The sequence below is a fragment of the Trichechus manatus genome, unplaced genomic scaffold, assembly GCF_000243295.1.
Source record: "Trichechus manatus latirostris isolate Lorelei unplaced genomic scaffold, TriManLat1.0 scaffold00040, whole genome shotgun sequence".
Lineage (NCBI taxonomy): Eukaryota > Metazoa > Chordata > Mammalia > Sirenia > Trichechidae > Trichechus > Trichechus manatus.
In genome coordinates this window covers 11026196-11043480 of record NW_004443976.1, presented here as the reverse complement: position 1 = coordinate 11043480, position 17285 = coordinate 11026196, and the positions used below count along the sequence as shown (strand labels likewise).

General features: G+C 43.2%; 1 protein-coding gene and 1 pseudogene across 5 annotated transcripts in view; both read right to left on the bottom strand.

Moving 5' to 3' along the window:
- MYH10 (myosin heavy chain 10) overlaps nt 1–17285 on the bottom strand; it is a 152081-nt gene that overhangs the window by 34462 nt on the left and 100334 nt on the right. For 3 of the 4 annotated variants that reach the window (XM_004375992.2, XM_023731074.1, XM_023731075.1), the window contains 4 exons: nt 5333–5526; nt 5117–5238; nt 2079–2148; nt 1833–1993 (listed from right to left, as the gene is read on the bottom strand). In XM_004375992.2, coding sequence (XP_004376049.1) covers nt 1833–1993; nt 2079–2148; nt 5117–5238; nt 5333–5526 — 547 coding nt within the window. Of the gene's footprint in view, nt 1–1832; nt 1994–2078; nt 2149–5116; nt 5239–5332; nt 5527–13773; nt 14819–17285 lie in introns of those variants that run through there. The other variant, XM_023731076.1, reaches the window with a different exon arrangement.
- On the bottom strand, nt 2823–4674 carry LOC101344862 (elongation factor 1-alpha 1 pseudogene; annotated as a pseudogene). Its single transcript, XR_186539.3, has one exon. The product of XR_186539.3 is annotated as an elongation factor 1-alpha 1 pseudogene (transcript).

Sequence of the window (17285 nt, the reverse complement as noted above, 5' to 3'; positions counted from 1 at the left end):
AATTTGCTGGAGATAAATGTCCTCCAGGGCGCCTCACCTCAAGTTCATGGATTTCCACATAGATATATATCTCTCGACTATTCTAAGCACTATTCCGCCTTTTCCCATATTATAACCTGGTTCTTTTGAACTGGTTATCTTCATTTATTGATTTATTCTAAGTTGGGTCCCATATCACCATATGTAGAGTGTGACTAAAATATTTAGGGGAGAGTGTGGCAAATGACATAGACATGCTGGCTTACAGAGATTACACAGACGTGCTAGTTTTAAGTTTCTAAGATGAGACTGTGCAACTGTAGTATCTTTGTTTTTTATTTTATATCTCAATGAAAAGTTTGCAAGGTTTAGACTTCATTGAAAAAGCCGCATGCAATGTTCACAATCTACGTACCTCATTTCATGCACTTTTGACAGCTGTGGTATAAAAAAATTATTAACTCTGGAAGCTGGGAAGGCACGCGTGCCTGTGCTCACTCCTCATGCCATGTCCAGTGGGCATGATGAGAAGGGTGTTTGCCATGATCAAGTTCTCTTTATTATTCAAATATGCCCTAAGCTTTCATAGCCACAAGCCCAAGGCTTTCACTCCTTCTTGCCTAGGGTGGGAGTACCTGGGTGAGGCAAACGGTTAACACACTTGGCTGCTAACTGAAAGGCTGGAGGCTCGAGTCATCTCAGAGGTGACTCAGAAGAAAGGCCTGAAAAATCAGCCATTGAAAACCCTACGGAGCACAGTTCTACCCTGACACACATGGGGTCTCTACGAGTTGGAATCGACTCGATGGTAGCTCATTTGGTTTTGTTTTTTCCTCATATGAATTGTTAAGGGTAACATCCATCATTCTTCACCCTTCCGTGCTATTCAGTATCCTATTTTGTAGGCAAAGCAGCACAAGTGCTGCCTTCTCCTAATTCAGTTTAAGGATCTAGATCGATGTCTCTGGATCAGGGTCTAGGCAAGCTGATGGCCCATGACCCAGAGCTGTTCCCACCCATACCCAGGGCCCATCATCTCAGAATCTTAACCTCCAGTCCAGGTGTTCGTAAGCTACTTGTCAAAACTGTCTGGGTGGCCAACTAGTCACCTCTCTCAACTTGTCTCACTCCCAAAGTCTAAGTCTTCTGTGGGAAGAAGTAAAGAAAACACTAGTATTACCCCTTAGATCCAAACCATTTCTAAGTACTTTTGATTCTTTCTCAAATCTAACCTTTCCCTCTATCTCCACTACCACCTTCTTGGGCCTAGGCGCCATCATCATCCACACAAATCACTCTGGCAGTTTCCCACGGCTCACCTAGTTCCACTCCTGCCCACCTTAATCCATTCTGCACAGTGCAGCCTGGTGGCCTGAAAACTGATGCCCCTCAGTGTGGCACCACTGCACTTCCAAGCCCTGCCCAGCGCTGACTTCTCAGTCTCATCTCACTCACCAAGCTCCAGCCACAATGCACTGCTCGTTTCTCAAACCACACCACACTCTTTCTGGGACTGCTGCTACAGCCCCCTGACAGAAGGCCCCCCTCCCCTCTTCACAGGGCCGGTCACTCCTCAGCCTCAAGGCTTCAGCCTCAGAGAAGCCTTCCATGAGGACTCAGCTGGAAGCAAGACTCCCAACCTTCATTCTCTGCATTGGCCCTTTGTCTGTCTCCTTACTACAACATGTCGTTATTTAGAACGTTCCTCTGCTGGCTACCTCTTCTGCTAAAAATGTAATTTCCACAAGGGCAGGGACCTCACGTGTCACACACTCTCGCATCCTTAGCCCAAAACATAATGCTCAGCACCAGCACATACTTAGCAAGTATGTAATTCATGATCACCCACTTACTTTCTGGCTAGGTAACCTCTGCAAACGGCCTGGAAGAAGATGATGATATCCGTAATTTTTAAATCTCTTTCTTCCTCTAAGTGTGCCAAAACTCCAGCTCTGAAAAATATCTTGCTCTGTCCAATTCTATACAAGTTAGGGTCCAGTTCCAAAGCTCGGATCTAAGAGAGAAAGAGTCCACTTATTCTGGTTACAGGAAAGCTTATATCTATAATCCACAAATCAGAAAAATCAAGAAATGCTTACCATTCGTTCACAAGCCTGTTTGCCATCCATAAAACCTTTAGGAATAGCATTTGGAGTTAGGATCTCGTATCTGTAAGGAAAGCATCCAATAAATCTTTTGTAGAAATTTATGAATATGTTTATCTACTAGTTCTGAGTTCCGCTTTCTCTAAGAGGCAATAATAAAATGATAGGTAATATATGTTAAATTAAGAGGAAAGAGATGATCAGGTAATCATCTGCAGGTTTTCTGCAGATCTAGCGAAGTGAAAATGAGATCACTTTGCTGGTCAAAGACTAGATTTAGGAGGTGGTGGCAGAAAAGAATCAAAAGCATGGTTTTTTAAAAAAACGTACTGTTTTTCTTCATTTCCCACAACAAAAAGTGAAAATCTACCAGGCTGTTTATAATACAACGGGGCCGTACTAAGGGGGTTCCTGAAAACCCATAGGGCTGGAAGAGCTTCTCACTAGATTTGCCTCTGGGACAGTGCAAAGGCCCTTCTTTGACCTGTGTTGTTGCTGTGACCCGATGTGTAGCCCTATTTTATTTCATGGAACAGTAAAAGCCGTCATGTTTGGAATCTGATTTCCCGGAGAAATAAGGAAAACAGTAAATCAAATTAACTATTAAAGGAAATACCCAATAAATTTGTAAAAGAACTATTTCCCGTTATATGCTCTCATCCACTTTTATTTCACATTGAACTTTTCCCTTTTGTCTTTTTCTTAACCCTTCCCTTCTAATCTATCTTACTGCCTACCTTTTTTTTTTTTCCTCATTAAACTTTGTTTTAATGGGTCTCAAAATTCTGTGACAGATTTTTGGTCAAGTTGTTTCCATTTAAAAAGTACTGATTTTAAAAACTAATAACTTAAAACTGCCACACACAAAAAAGAAACAAATGGTCCACAAAACATTCCTTTCCTTCTGAAGGTTTTACGATGCATTGTTATCATTAACCAGTCTTTTACTATTAAACTTAAATGGCCAATTGAGACAAACAGTTCTGAGACCGTTCTTCCGCCACTGATTAAGACTGGGGTGGCAGGGGTTATGGGTAACATTCATTTAGCCTTCTGAGCTTTCTGAGCAGACCTGGTGACCTTGCCAGCTCCAACAGCCTTTTTGTCCACTGCCTTGATGACACCCACAGCAACTGTCTGTCTCATATCTCGAACAGCAAAACGACCCAGAGGAGGACAGTCAGAGAAGCTCTCAACACACACGGGCTTGCCAGGAACCATGTCAACAACGGCAGCATCACCAGACTTCAAGAATTTGGGGCCATCTTCTAGCTTCTTTCCAGAACGGTGATCAATCTTCTCTCTGAGCTCAGCGAACTTGCAAGCCATGTGAGCTGTGTGACAATCCAGCACGGGTGCATAGCCAGCACTGATTTGGCCTGGGTGGTTCAGAATGATCACCTGAGCAGTGAAGCCAGCTGCTTCCATTGGTGGGTCATTTTTGCTGTCACCAGCCACATTGCCACGACGAACATCTTTCACAGAGACATTCTTGACATTGAAGCCTACATTGTCCCCAGGTAGAGCTTCACTCAAAGCTTTATGGTGCATTTCAACAGACTTTTTACTTCAGTGGTGACGTTGACTGGAGCAAAGGTGACCACCATCCCAGGCTTGAGGACACCAGTCTCCACCCTGCTCACAGGGACAGTGCCAATACCACCAATTTTATAGACATCCTGGAGAGGCAGACGCAGCGGCTTGTCAGTTGGACGAGTTGGTGGCAGGATGCAATCCAGAGCTTCAAGCAGCGTGTTCCACTGGCATTGCCATCCTTACGGGTGACTTTCCAACCCTTGAACCAAGGCATGTTAGCACTTGGCTCCAGCATGTTGTTACCATTCCAACCAGAAATTAGCACAAATGCTACTATGTCAGGGTTGTAGCCAATTTTCTTGATGTAGGTGCTGACTTCCTTAACAATTTCCTCATCTCTCTTCTGGCTGTACGGTGGCTCAGTGGAATCCATTTGGTTAACACCAACAATGAGTTGTTTCACACCCAGTGTGTAAGCCAGAAGGGCGTGCTCACGGGTCTGCCCATTCTTGGAGATACCAGCTTCAAATTCACCAACACCAGCAGCAACAATCAGGACAGCAAGGTCAGCCTGTGATGTTCCTGTTATCACGTTTTTGATGAAGTCTCTGTGTCCTGGGGCATCAATGATGGTCACGTAATACTTGCTGGTCTCAAATTTCCACAGGGAGATATCAATGGTGATGCCTCGCTCGCGTTCAGCTTTCAGTTTATCCAAGACCCAGGCATACTTGAAGGAGCGCTTTCCCATCTCAGCAGCTTCCTTCTCAAATTTGTCGATGGTTCTTTTGTCGATCCCACCACATTTGTAGATCAGGTGACCAGCAGTGGTAGACTTGCCCGAATCTACGTGTCCAATGACGACGATGTTGATATGGGTCTTTTCCTTTCCCATTTTGGCTTAGACTCTGCAATAGTTTTCACCAACACCTGTGTTCTGGCGGCAAACCCGTTGCGAAAAAGCACTGCCTACCTTTTTAAGTTACAGAACTGCAAGTGTGTACACACATACACAGATATATTCATTGAAAAAGCTGGAAAGAGACAGCCCAAAATGTTATCAGGAGTCATTCCTGGATGAGTTTTACTTACTTTTAACTTCTCTGTATTTTCAAATCTTCCTAAAAGGGATATACACTACTTATATATTAAAAGTAAGTTTTAAAAATACTTATGCTTAAATCCCAGGTAGAACTGTCTGAATGAGTAAACTGTGAGCTTTCAGCTTTTTAAGTTGATCTGACAACTAACTTACCAGGGCCCCAAGGACAAGGCGCATTTCTCACATTTCTTTGAAGACCCACGGCAGTTAGCCTTTATATTAGGCAGGCACTCCACATTCTCCAATATAAAGGTAATAATGATTATCCCTTTCCTATATGGAAGAAAACTGAACCCATCCACAGAATGAGGAAACATTTTTCCTCATTATCTCACGGTTCGGATTCATATTATTTGATACTCACACAAAAAAAGTGCAAGTTAGAAAGAATTACCTCTGTCTGAATTCCTGGAAAACGATGCGGTTTGGGAAGCCCTGGCGACAGATTCTGATTCCTTCCAGGACCCCGTTGCAGCGAAGCTGATCTAGCACTAGATGCGGGTCCAGTTTCCCAGCCTAAGCAAGCAAACAATAGTTTTACGGTTTAATCTTTGTAACCTGACATCAATAAGGTCACATACTAGCATACACATACCCGTTTAACACATACCCGCTTCTCGTGGTTGGGAATGATGCAGCGAACAAAGTTCGGGTTGGTGTTGCGGAGAGTCGCCATCAGTTTGGTGAGAGATTCTTTGTAGAGCTGCCCGACGGTACGGAACATGCCCTTCTTGGTTTTATATGCAGAGCCGAAGGCAGTCTCGGTCATACCAGTGACTTGGTCCAGACCCACGATACGGTCCACTGGTAAACATAAGAAAGCAAAGGGAAATAAGGCCAATCCACCTCTGCCACAGGGGATGCAGAGACACAGTGAGAGTGCGGCAGCACAAGCTTTGGGGGACAAATGATAAGAGGTGCCATATAGGTAAGGCAGTTGCATATTGACACCGCACAAGCCGTGAAACTAACAGCCACACACTTATATGGCAGGAGACTGTAGTGCTTTGAGAACTTCAAACTACCACATTCCAGCAGATGACCTCCACTGCGCTATTTCAAGAATTCACTGTCTTTGAGAACACTTTGCCTGTCACTTATACAATTATTTGGTAAATGAAAGATCACTGGCTGGCATTATTGATACACAAACTGATACTGCTATAAGTCTCAAAAATATGAAATCGGTCTTAAAAATATACATAAAAATATATAACTGTACAATGCAAATCCTCTAAATGCATACGCTCGGGGATTCGGGACCAGAGTTATCTTCTATTAGTCATTAGATTTGCAATAAGAAAAGTCCTTAAACTTTCTGGGACAACTGGAGGAAGATTAGATTACATCAGTTCAGATGGCTGGAAATATGAGTGTTCTTCAGCTCTTTCCTCAAAGCATGACTAACACTTTTTAAAGGGAAAGAAAAAATTGGAAGGAGTCTTCTGAGACGAACAAATGCTTCAGCTTCCTATGTGTACGTGATTAAATTTCTCAGACAGCACCCTCTTATTAAAGCAGCTAACGTATACATTATCCACACAGACCCAGTACTTCTAATGAGGAGATTATAAACACAAGGCACCAGCCACTAGCAAAACACAGACTGCACAATGTGCCCTCATTAAAGCTTTTTAAATGAATGAACACTTCACGGAAATATTTGTTAAACAATCAGAATACCGACTGGCCTGCCCTTATTAATGCTCTCTTGTTCCTAATAGCCACCTCCATCTCTTTCCTTTGTTCCCCACGAAAGAAAGCCGAAAGAAAGCCAGAGGAACCTGGTACTGGGTGAAGTGCCTTATGAGCAAGGTCTCATTTAACTCTCAACATCCAATGAGGTTTTTCCAGAGGAGAAAACCACGACCCACGGAGGTAAGCTAACTGCCCATCGTAGGCGGGTCTTAAATGGAAGTTGGGAGAATGGTGGATGGAGTCTGTTTAATTTCACAGCCCATGCATGCACACTATGTTACAATTTCTCCCAAGCTAAGTCACCAGACTCAAGGGTTTAGGTCAAAGCTATTCCTTCTGCTCATGTTCTGGGGTCCACAAACCATCTATCCACCTCAGAGACCACTACCCCTACCTGCCTCACGAAGAAATGAACTCCCCTCAACCCTGCATCCGCCCACTTCTCGCGGTCTCCTCACAGCCAAGCTTCTTCCTAAAGCAGTTTACACTCACCACTCCACTCACCACTCCCCATCCTCTCCCACTGTCGCCCAGTGTGCAGCCACCTGGCTTCTCCCTGTCCTCCTGCCCTGCCCAGTACTACTCAGGCAATGACACTGTCTGGTTCTTATTTTACTTGACCCTCATACATTTACCTAAAAACTCTCTCCATTCCTGGCTTCTTTTATGAAGCCCACATTGTCCTGTTTCCGCAGCGACCTCTCTGGCTACCCTAGTCTCGTGTTCCTTGAAGACTTCTCTTCTGCTTTTCCTGCACATCTTGGCATTCACTAAGGATCCAAACTCACCTGAAATCCTTTCTAGAATAAGGCAAGATACAAGTACAGACATATATTACTTGTCCCTCTGCTTTTCTCAAGCCATAATCTCATCTGAGGGGATCTCAGTTACAAGTTTAACTAGATACACCTGACCATCCAGCACTAGTCACCAAACACCTATAGTCTACTGTCTGCAAGGCATCGCCACCCAGAAGTCACACAGGCGCCTAACCATCTCCCACAGATTCTCGTTACGTGCCTTTCACATCTGCTTCTACTCAACATTGCATCCTCTGCACCGAGCATAACATCTGGCATATAACAGATGCTGAGACATGTATGTTAGTGAATAAATGAACTAAATGTTAAATACATTTATAATTACAGTGAGAAATACGTTGAAAGAGCAGGGTGCTATGGGAGAGATGCATGGTGAGGGAGTTCTCTGGAGAGGTGACATTTAACGCCCAAAGGCTAATGGGCCAGTGGAGGGAAGACCACTCCAGGCGGTGGGAACAGCAGGTGTGAGGGTCCAGAGGCAGGAGGACTAGTGCCAACAACGCATTACGATAAAGAGCTAACACAAGGAGGAAGGAGTGTGAGCGACATGACGGGAAAAGCAGACGGGTGAGATGGCACGGGGGCCTCATGGGCCATGTTGAGGTTTTTCTTCTATTCTTAGGACGATGGGAAGGTCTGGATGTTCACGCTGGCTGCTACACACAGAATGGACGGGGCAGGGCTGGAGACCAGACAGGCGCCCACAGAGTAGTCCAGGCTCTAGGAGACACAGGGGGCAGCTTGAATTAGTGAGATTATGGAGGAGACGGGTAAAGAAGGCAGATCCAAGACATACTTTGATGAAAGAATCAACTTGCTTTTCTGATTAATTTGATACAGAGAATAAGGGAGAGGGACATTTTAAGAATAACTGCCAGGATTTTGGCTTGAGCGTCCATTACATACATGGGGACGATGAAAGGGAAGTGGGTTGTATGGTGGGAAGGTAGGATCGGAACTCTTATCTACATTTGGGATGACTGTGAGACATCAGCGTGGAGATAAAACGTCAAGACAGCCCGCTGCTAAGAAGAGAGGACTAAAAAACGTGCATGTGGGAGTTGCTGACTTAACGATAGTATTTAAAGTTACGGGGCTGGACGGGACCTCCTAAACGAAGAGCAAAAAGAGATGAGGGCCTGGGACCAAGCTCCAAGGAGAGAGAATGGGCAGCTAGAGAAGGAAGATGAGCAGTGGCCAGAAATGGGGAGGAAGTAAAACAGAAGTGAGGACTGGAGGTCATGACCCTAAAATGGAGCCCAGTCTCTGCCCCTACCCTCCATCCTGCTCCTCCTCCTGTACTTCCTATTCAAATGAGACCACTGGTTCCTCCAGCCAGGAACCAGGGGTCAGCCTCAGGTCCCCCTTCACATCCTGCTGCTCACCAAGACTGGTCAAGCCCAACTTCCAGATGTCTTCAATCCAGCCCCTCCACTCCACTGCCCTCGTTTGGACTCTTATTTTTGCACAGATTCTGCAATAACCTCCTCACTGGCTTCCTCCCTGTGACCTCCCCTCCCCCTCGTCCCATTTCATCCTCCACTCCTGCTGTTCCAGTGGTCTTTCCATTATGCCTTTTGTCCCAGTACGATGATTAACAGCACCCTCTTTCTCTCAAAGATGTCCCAATTTGTATAAGTTACTTATTCTTACACTTAAAATCCCCCCATTTCTCCCACAGCCTGTAGGATACCATCCAAACAATTTAGCCCAAACAGTATAGCACTTGGGGCAGTTCTACTGTCCTATAGGGTCGCTATGAGTCGGAATTGACTTGATGGCAACGGGTTTGGTTTTTTCCTGGTATAGCATAGTGATGAAGAAGAGAATGGGAAGAGTGAGAAACACCTACCCCTCAGGAGCTGTGAGGTTTTGGGGCAAGTTACCCAACTTTGCCAAGCCTGCTTCCTCCTCTGTGAAAAGGAGGTGAGGTGACCCACCTCATGGAGTGGTGAGGTGCCTGAAAAACAGTCAATGCTCGAAGAGCCACCACACTGGCCCCTTTCACTCACGCACCTGAGTTCAGCTGTTACAAACCAGATGCATTTTCTCAAAGTCCCAAAGCGCTCACATCTCCCACCTTTTCTCTGCCTAGTGCCCACTGCCTGCAGTCGTCCCAGTATATTCTTAATCACTTTGAAACCCCCATTCTTCTACTTAATTTCCTCCGGTAAGTCTTCTTAGGCTCCAGTTTCCACCTGGACTATAGGCCAAGTAAGCTACTCCCTCGTCCAGGCTTCAAACTGCCCAGGATGGATCCTTCTGCACCATTCTGAGTGTCTCCTCACTGAGCGAGCTTCCCCAGCATCCACACACTCAGGGTCTGGAGGGTCTGTCCAAGCTCTCCCTGGCCCTTCTGGCCACCAGGCTCAGATAATCTGTGCTGAACTGAGCACAGTGCCTGGCACAAATCAGCTGTTTAATAAATGCCTGCTGACAGAACACAAAATTTACCAGAACAAATCACGACCACAACAAAAAAGAGCACCATGTTTTCTTTGCAGGGATGAGACTGCATTGGTTTTGTAGTACTTCAGCCTGCAAGGGCAGTTTTTAAACACAACATGATGTCATTGTCTAGTAATGCAGTTGCAAGCGGCGTTTGTTTTTTTTTTTTTTGGGGTGGGGTTTTGTGTGTGTGTGTGTGTGTGTGAGAGAGAGAGAGAGAGAGAATGTGTATTTTTTTTTTTTGGGGTGGGGGAGGTAGTAAACAAAAAATATAATTATAATTAACTTGGTTTTCAAATAATTTTAATAAGGGTAATCCAAAGATAAATATTCAGATTTTTAAAAAATTAGTGCTTTAGACTTTCAGTTCTTTTTTTATTTAAAAATTTAATTAAACAGATTTAATTCGTTTAGATTTTACCAGTGAGCAAATTTATCTCGTCGGTAAAAGAGAAACACCTGGGAGGAAATCATTAAATAATTTAAGCCACACTAATAATATATGATTTCACTTAAAAATCAAGACCCAGAAAAACCTCTATTTTAAAGGAGTATTTTCTTGTCGAAAATGGTGAGAGCAGGAAGCAGAGAAAGGCCCAAAATGCCAAGACAAGACTCCAGCAGGTTCTAGACATGAGCAGTGCTGTTCCTTCTAAGATCTAATATCACTACTAAAAACCCAGTGTCTCAAAATCATGGATTCAGTGTAAAGACTGGCTTGTTGATCCCACTGCTACAAACAGCCTCTATCTGAAGCACCTGGAAAACCTCGGTAGGGTTGCTGGTGGGCACTTGAATCCATTATTTGGTTCTCTGGTAGCCTGAAAAGACTTCAAAGTATTTTACACTAACCTTATTTATAAATCTATAAAATCTGGTCAGCTTATTTGGACGGTCAGAAATTAGATGAGTTATGTGAGCTGAAATCTGCAAGGGTACATTCACAGTTTAAGAGAGGAAAAAAAAACATTATTTGTTAATTATCTATCTCATTAAGCCATCAACAATTTTTATAAGGAATGATATTATCTGGTGCTAGAATTCTTAATCGGTCCCTCTCCCAGCGGACAATCTCAGGAAACAAGAGGTCTATGAGATTTTTATGTTTTTCAAATCCACGCACGGGCCGCAACACTCGTGCTACTAAATTTAATTCTTAAGTATTTAAGCCACTTTTCAGAAATCCACTCTAGTCAATATAGCTAGAAACAAAAAAGGGGAGAAATCTATTTTAATCAGTTAATTTCAACAACTGGATAGTGATAGTTAAGAACTATGTCATGCACTTCTTACGGAAGGCCTCCAAGCACCCAGCACTGTGCTAGGCATGTAGTAGGTTCTCAATAAATACTCATTTACACAAAGACAATACTACCCTAACCTAGACAAAAATGCTACTAAGAGTTAAAAACAGATTCGGAAACAAATATTTAACTGCTATGAATTCCCAGAAACAATCTTAACATTACAGATATCTCTGTAATATCCCTATTATACAGTAATAACAAATACAATCTATTAATTGTTCTAGAGTATTTGGAAATGTTGGGAAAAATTCCAGGAAGCCCATAGGCTAATAGGGAGGACGTAATTTAAGAAGAAAGCCATATTCTTTATCCCCAGCACCAATATTAAGCTGAACTTGGTAGTGTTCCCTTTAACTCCCATGCCTAGTCCCATCCCTGGCAGAAGCCAAAGCTGTCTGGGCAGCAGAAGTCCCAGTCCTCCTGACGGTCGTTCTCCTGCTCCTGCCCCTGCTGGGCCTCTGCCAGCTCCCCTGCACCTACTCATGCTGGCACTGCCTACCAGCCTGGCCTTGTGTCATTATGAATAAACAAGGACTTAAACAAAAACTGAGGAAATAAACATTTATTGAGTTTCTCTGTCTTTTAAATAATTTCAAGGACAGCAGCAACAAAGGTATAATAGCAGCTGCAGCAGCCATGGCAAGTGCAACTCCAGACACCGTGAACTTGAGCACTTCCCATGCGCCAGGTTCAGGCTCACACTGCCTCATCCAGTGCTCACAATAACCCAGAGAACTCCGCGCCACTGTCCCCACCTGACCTCAGGAACTCAAGCTGCCACACCTGAAAACTGCTTCTCCTTGAGCTCCCAACTAATTCAAGGTTAAAAAAAAAGAAGGAAATAAATATATTACCCCCCAAAAAGAAAAGAAAAAACAATATTACAACAAAAAAAGTCATCCATTGAAAATGATGATAATGTAACAATGTAACTAAACCTATAAATTGCATCAGACCTAAACCACAGATTCTAAAATGGCATTATAAAAAGAGATTATGGCCAATGGATAGAATCTGTAAGGAGATTAAACGATCACCATTTACCAGTCACATTACTAGATTCTAGGTGGAGCTGCCTTTAACGACATAGTGGGACAACAATAAAAAAGACTGGTTCAAAATTTTTGAAGCCAGAACACGCTGATTTCTATGTTTCAAGCATGGCTAAGGTAACAGTTTCTCCCCTAAATTACAGATAGAAGGTATTAAGAATTCAGTGGACATCAGAGGATGAAGGGAGACTCCAAAGAGCTTGTGACAAAGCGGGAAGTGCAGGGAGCCGGCCTATCCTTGCCACTTCTGAGTCACAAGTGAATTCTGCTGTCCCACTTCAGGTGCTGCGTCTATGAGACTGAAAGCAGTGGGGGCATTTCTCCATCAACACTTAAAACCTGCTTCGTGGTACTTCCTACATGTTCTCTGGCATACCCTTCTAAATCTGACAGCTGCAATCCAGCACTCACGGAGGTTCAACGAACCTAAATGGTACTGCTCTGTGAAGGAAAACTCAGGTATGGACTACATAGGCTAAGGCAGATCAGACATGTAGTTTTTCCCTCCAACATTGTCTGGATCAGGTCCAAAGCCATTGATCATCCCTGCTATCACAGACCCTTTCAGTCCAAAAGCCCTGCCTGTAACTTTGAAGTTACAATCCCTCCTGCTGGTTCATTCTGCTTGCATCTCCATTCCTGGTTTATCTCTGAAGTCTAGACTTTCAAAATGTCTTTAGAAGAAAACAGTCCTTTGGTTTATAGAAGAAACTGCAAGGAACCATGTATTCTGCCTCTAGGAATCCTGTTCTCTGCTATTCTTTTCTCTTCTGCCCTTATTATTATTATTTTTTTGGAAACTCTACCCCAGTCTGTCATTTTTATTCTCAAAAGCCTGCATGTACTTCATGATGCTATTTTCCTAACACTATTAATGTACTCAGAAGCACAGGGTCCATCTTAGCATTATGTCATCTCCTTTACAGAGATGCTTACTACATGTTAGCATGTTAAAGGCAATCACAATTTGGATCCTAAAAACTCCTTCATCCACTGTCTTCTGAGAAATTACTGAAAATATTAATGCCTCTAAATTTTCGTTTTTAAACTCCTTGCCCTTCCCTGAGGTCTCCTTTGAACCCATTAAGCACATTTTGAGGAGAAAAATACTCTGCTATAAAATTAGTATATACAATTTCAAAGACCAGGCCATGGTACATGGACAGACCTTAAGCAGAAGCAGAGGCTGACCCCTGGTATGTGGTTTGGTGAAGCGCCTCAACCAAAGGACGCCTCCCAGAAAGAGACCGAGCCAGAAGCACTCTCAGCAGGAAGGTGAGGCTAGGACGGGGTAAATGAGCAGGCTCCCTGCCAGACTGCTGTCGTCTCAGGGTTGCTCGCACTTGAGCCTATTGGTACAAAAAAATCCCTGGTCTACACACCCAGAGATCGTGGTCCCACAAGGAAGAGTATTCATGTTTTAGGAGAGGGAGAGGCCACAGGTGGGAATGGTAGACGAAGCTGCTGCATCTGAAAATGGAGTGTGGAGTACCCACGCACCCACCCATCCACCCATTCCCACACCCAACGACTCATTTCTGGCGTGCCTACTTTGTGCTCGGTGCACAGGACCTGACGGTGAGCAAAAACTGGCACTACCCCTGTTCTCAAAGAGCTCAGAGTCTGGAACTTTTAAGAGACAGGAAATCCAAGAGTTAAAGGGAATTAATCTAAAGTCATGGAATAATCTACTTTGGCAGAAAATCGCAAACATCAAGCACTAACCTTTTAACAAAACACAAGTCCCAGGCAGACCATAAGCTTAAAACTACCTCCTAGCTCGCTCGCTCTCTCTCTCTCTCTCGTCACTTCCTCTGTTTTCAGTACTTCTAAGGCCGAAGATGATTACGATTTCTTCCTTTAGAGTTCCTCCGCGGTAGTTTCATTACAGCGCATGCGTTCTTTGGTGTAATCTATTCCCCTACTCCCCCATGCTTGCACAGTATGTGAGCTAGAGTTGGTGGCAGGAATCTTGACTTGGATTAAAATAGGCACATTCCTTCAAAAATGTTTAAAATAAGTTTTGAGATGGATTTGGATCTCAGGATTATCATGTTCCAAATCGTAATGGAAATTTTATGAGATAAATTGAACTTTATATTCAGATTTTGCTACTTGTCAATTTCATTCAACAACTGGAAGGTTAGGTGTTCTTCATTTCTATATTGGGCTTTCTTGGCCCTCTCACCATTAGGCTGTTTTACAACAGGGCTAAGGATTCAGATCACAAAGTCCAAAACTTCTCATTTCAAGTTCAACGTACGAATTCTACTAACTCTTAGTCTTGACTTGCACATACCGAGCCTTGTAGGTAGTTTCAACGTCTCCAGTTCAAAAGAAAAAGCCAAGTAGCCAAATATGCACACAAATTCCAAACAAAAGGTACAATGGTGAGACTAAAATACCTAACATAAATATGTCATTGTTCACAAAATGCTGGTGACTTAAAAAAAAAAAAAAAAAAAATGCTTACAGTTGAAAATTTAATGGTGACTCAAAGACAAAGAAAATAATTATTTAGCAGATCAATACCTAACAATTCTTGTAGAGGACTGTGTATCAAAATGGCATTATCGGAAAAGGTAATGGCATACCTTTTAATATGCAGTGCTGTAAGTGCTACGCATAAAATCAGAAGCAATGTGTAGGCAGTAGCAAGTGAATTGTTTATGCACTCAAACAGTTGCCTTGAAGTATAATAAAACGGAGCATGAAATGAAAGGTTCATGCAGGCCTATGAGCAAAACAAAACAGAAACCCAGAAACCAACCACAGCCCCCCAAGCTACCCTGCCCTCCCCAGCCTCCCCTGCCAGCCCCACCCCCACAAGTTTTTTTTCCTGGGCTTAAAACCCTTCTGTTTTGGAAGACCTACAGGCTTTATACATTCACCTGGTGGCTCATGAAGACCAGAAACACTGTCATAGAAAGAAGCTCTCTGAATATTCTGAATCTCTAAAGCAGAGAAACAGCAAAAACAGGAGGACAGAAGAGCAGATACACAAACACTTCAGTTAGTGTGAAAGACATTTGACATCACAAGTAAACTTTGAAATTGGGCTACAGAAGTAGCTTGTCCAGAGCAGATTCCATGCAAACGTTACTGATTAGATAGAGAATCTGCATATCTGGACAAAGTTCCTTATAAAATAAATTTAAACTACATCAAAAGAGCACATTCTCACCCCCAGGTGTGAGCATTTTATCAATGTTAAATAATTATCTCTTATGTAAAACGAAGGAAGAAATTTCAGAGTAACTAGGTACTAGAGTTATCTTTCATAAAATTATCTTGCAGCTAGCAAATCAGGACAAGACTGCAGTAAGTTAGAGCACTACGAGAAATGTAAATAAGCAAAAGTGGCTTTTGCTGTGTTAAAAATTCATACCAATGTATAATTTTATTTCCAATACAGACTTCTGAAAGATAATTTACTTCAAATACAAATTCCTGAAAGACAGGTAACTACCATTAAGGAAAACAAAATTAAGTTCTGTCGCAGCAAAATGTTAAAATCTGCAATGAGATATACAATCTTTTAGGATTCTGCCAATTAAACTTAAAATAACTTCAAATCATAAGTTATAAGATACTTATTGCTTATATTGTTACTCACGAAGATACCCTAAGAGGCACATTTACATGAAAAGGCAATCTTTAGTTTTTTCTGTATACAAGCCTCAAGAAGTGGCAAGATGTTCTATGTCGCTAGCTGGGAGACAGATTCCAATATAACATCTTTTAGCAAAAAGTAGGGCACTATGAATCTCTAGGGCAGGGCTGCCACCAATAAATCTTATTGCTCTTGGTTTGGCCTTGGGCAAATTCCATAAAACCCTAACATAAACTCTGTTTTAACACAAGATGCTTTACACTCAATGTATTGCATCTCCATAGGCAAACTATGTTACAGGCATGGCCAACCTGTCATTTTCTTCTTTTGCATTTAAGTGGGTGTAAAAAGAGGAAATAATTAGGTGTTTTTCCAGGGCTATTTCCTTTTCCTAGAGAAAAAGCTCCCCTTGTCCCAAGAGGGCTCTACATCCAAGGTGAGCAGTGGTGATGAGTTCTCCACCTTGGAACCCTCTTCAGACTTCTGTGTCTGCCGCTGACTTTCTGCGTGAGACATATGGTCCTCAAAACTGGCCACCAAGGTCTCGCCTCTCTCCTGCCCTTCACGCTGCAGATGCGCCCTCCCGATAGCACGTGGCCTTTGAGAGCTTCACTGGGGGTTACACTGAGTAACTGTCCACCTCAGCTGCTGGACAACAGGACTTCTGTGAATAGCAGCATCATCAGGACAGCAAACAGCATTATTTCAGGGCAGAAGCAGCACAGCCAATCAAACTTGGGGTGAGTTAAGATTTTTCTTAGCCTATTTTGACAAAAGTGGCCAACCACGCCCCCAAGCTGCATGCCTTTAGAAGTAAAGGGCTGTACCCTGGGCGTGCAAACAGTGCCGTCTGGGAGGCCAGAGCACTGGACCAAGTGCAGATAAACAGGCTCGGGTGGGGACCGAAGGAGCTCCACAAGGTTGCAAGGTTTCCTCTAAGCATTTATGTAATCCAATACATAACGTTTCTGTATCTATTAAGTGGAAAGCGCAAAAATGCAGTTAAAGAACCTGCAGACACAGTCCCACCTATATAACACGTCATCTGTGAGACATAATTTGTACTGATCGTTCCAGCTCCCACCTCCTCCCTCGCCTGCCAATCTCACATTCTAAAACTTCTGAACCACTGTACTGCTGCCAACATCCTTCCCGATATCTGGGGATAAAGACATGGAATGAAAAGAAAACAGAAGGAGAATGCCCAGGATATTGGGAGCTAAATAAAGACTAGCTCAGTCCTATTATTCTGTGTATCTCCTGATTTCTCAACTAGATCATCAGCTTTTGGAGGTGACTTGGAAGAAAGGCTTGGCAATCTACTTCTAAAAAATCAGCTATTGAGAACCCTATGGAGCACGCACAGTCTCTGACACACGCAGGGATGCCATGATTCAGAATCAACTCTGTGGCAACTGGTTACTCCCAAAATATCTGCTTCTCTTAACAGAACAAACTCCATTCCTCCACTCTTTTTTTCTTAGGCATTCCTTCCATTCCCACTAGACCTGTCTATTAGCCTCATAACTGAGCTCCCCAATGCCATATCCTCTCCCTTTCATCCATCCTATAAGCCACTGCCAGGTGCACTTCCTCAAGTTCAACTGTGTTACTCTCCTGGCTC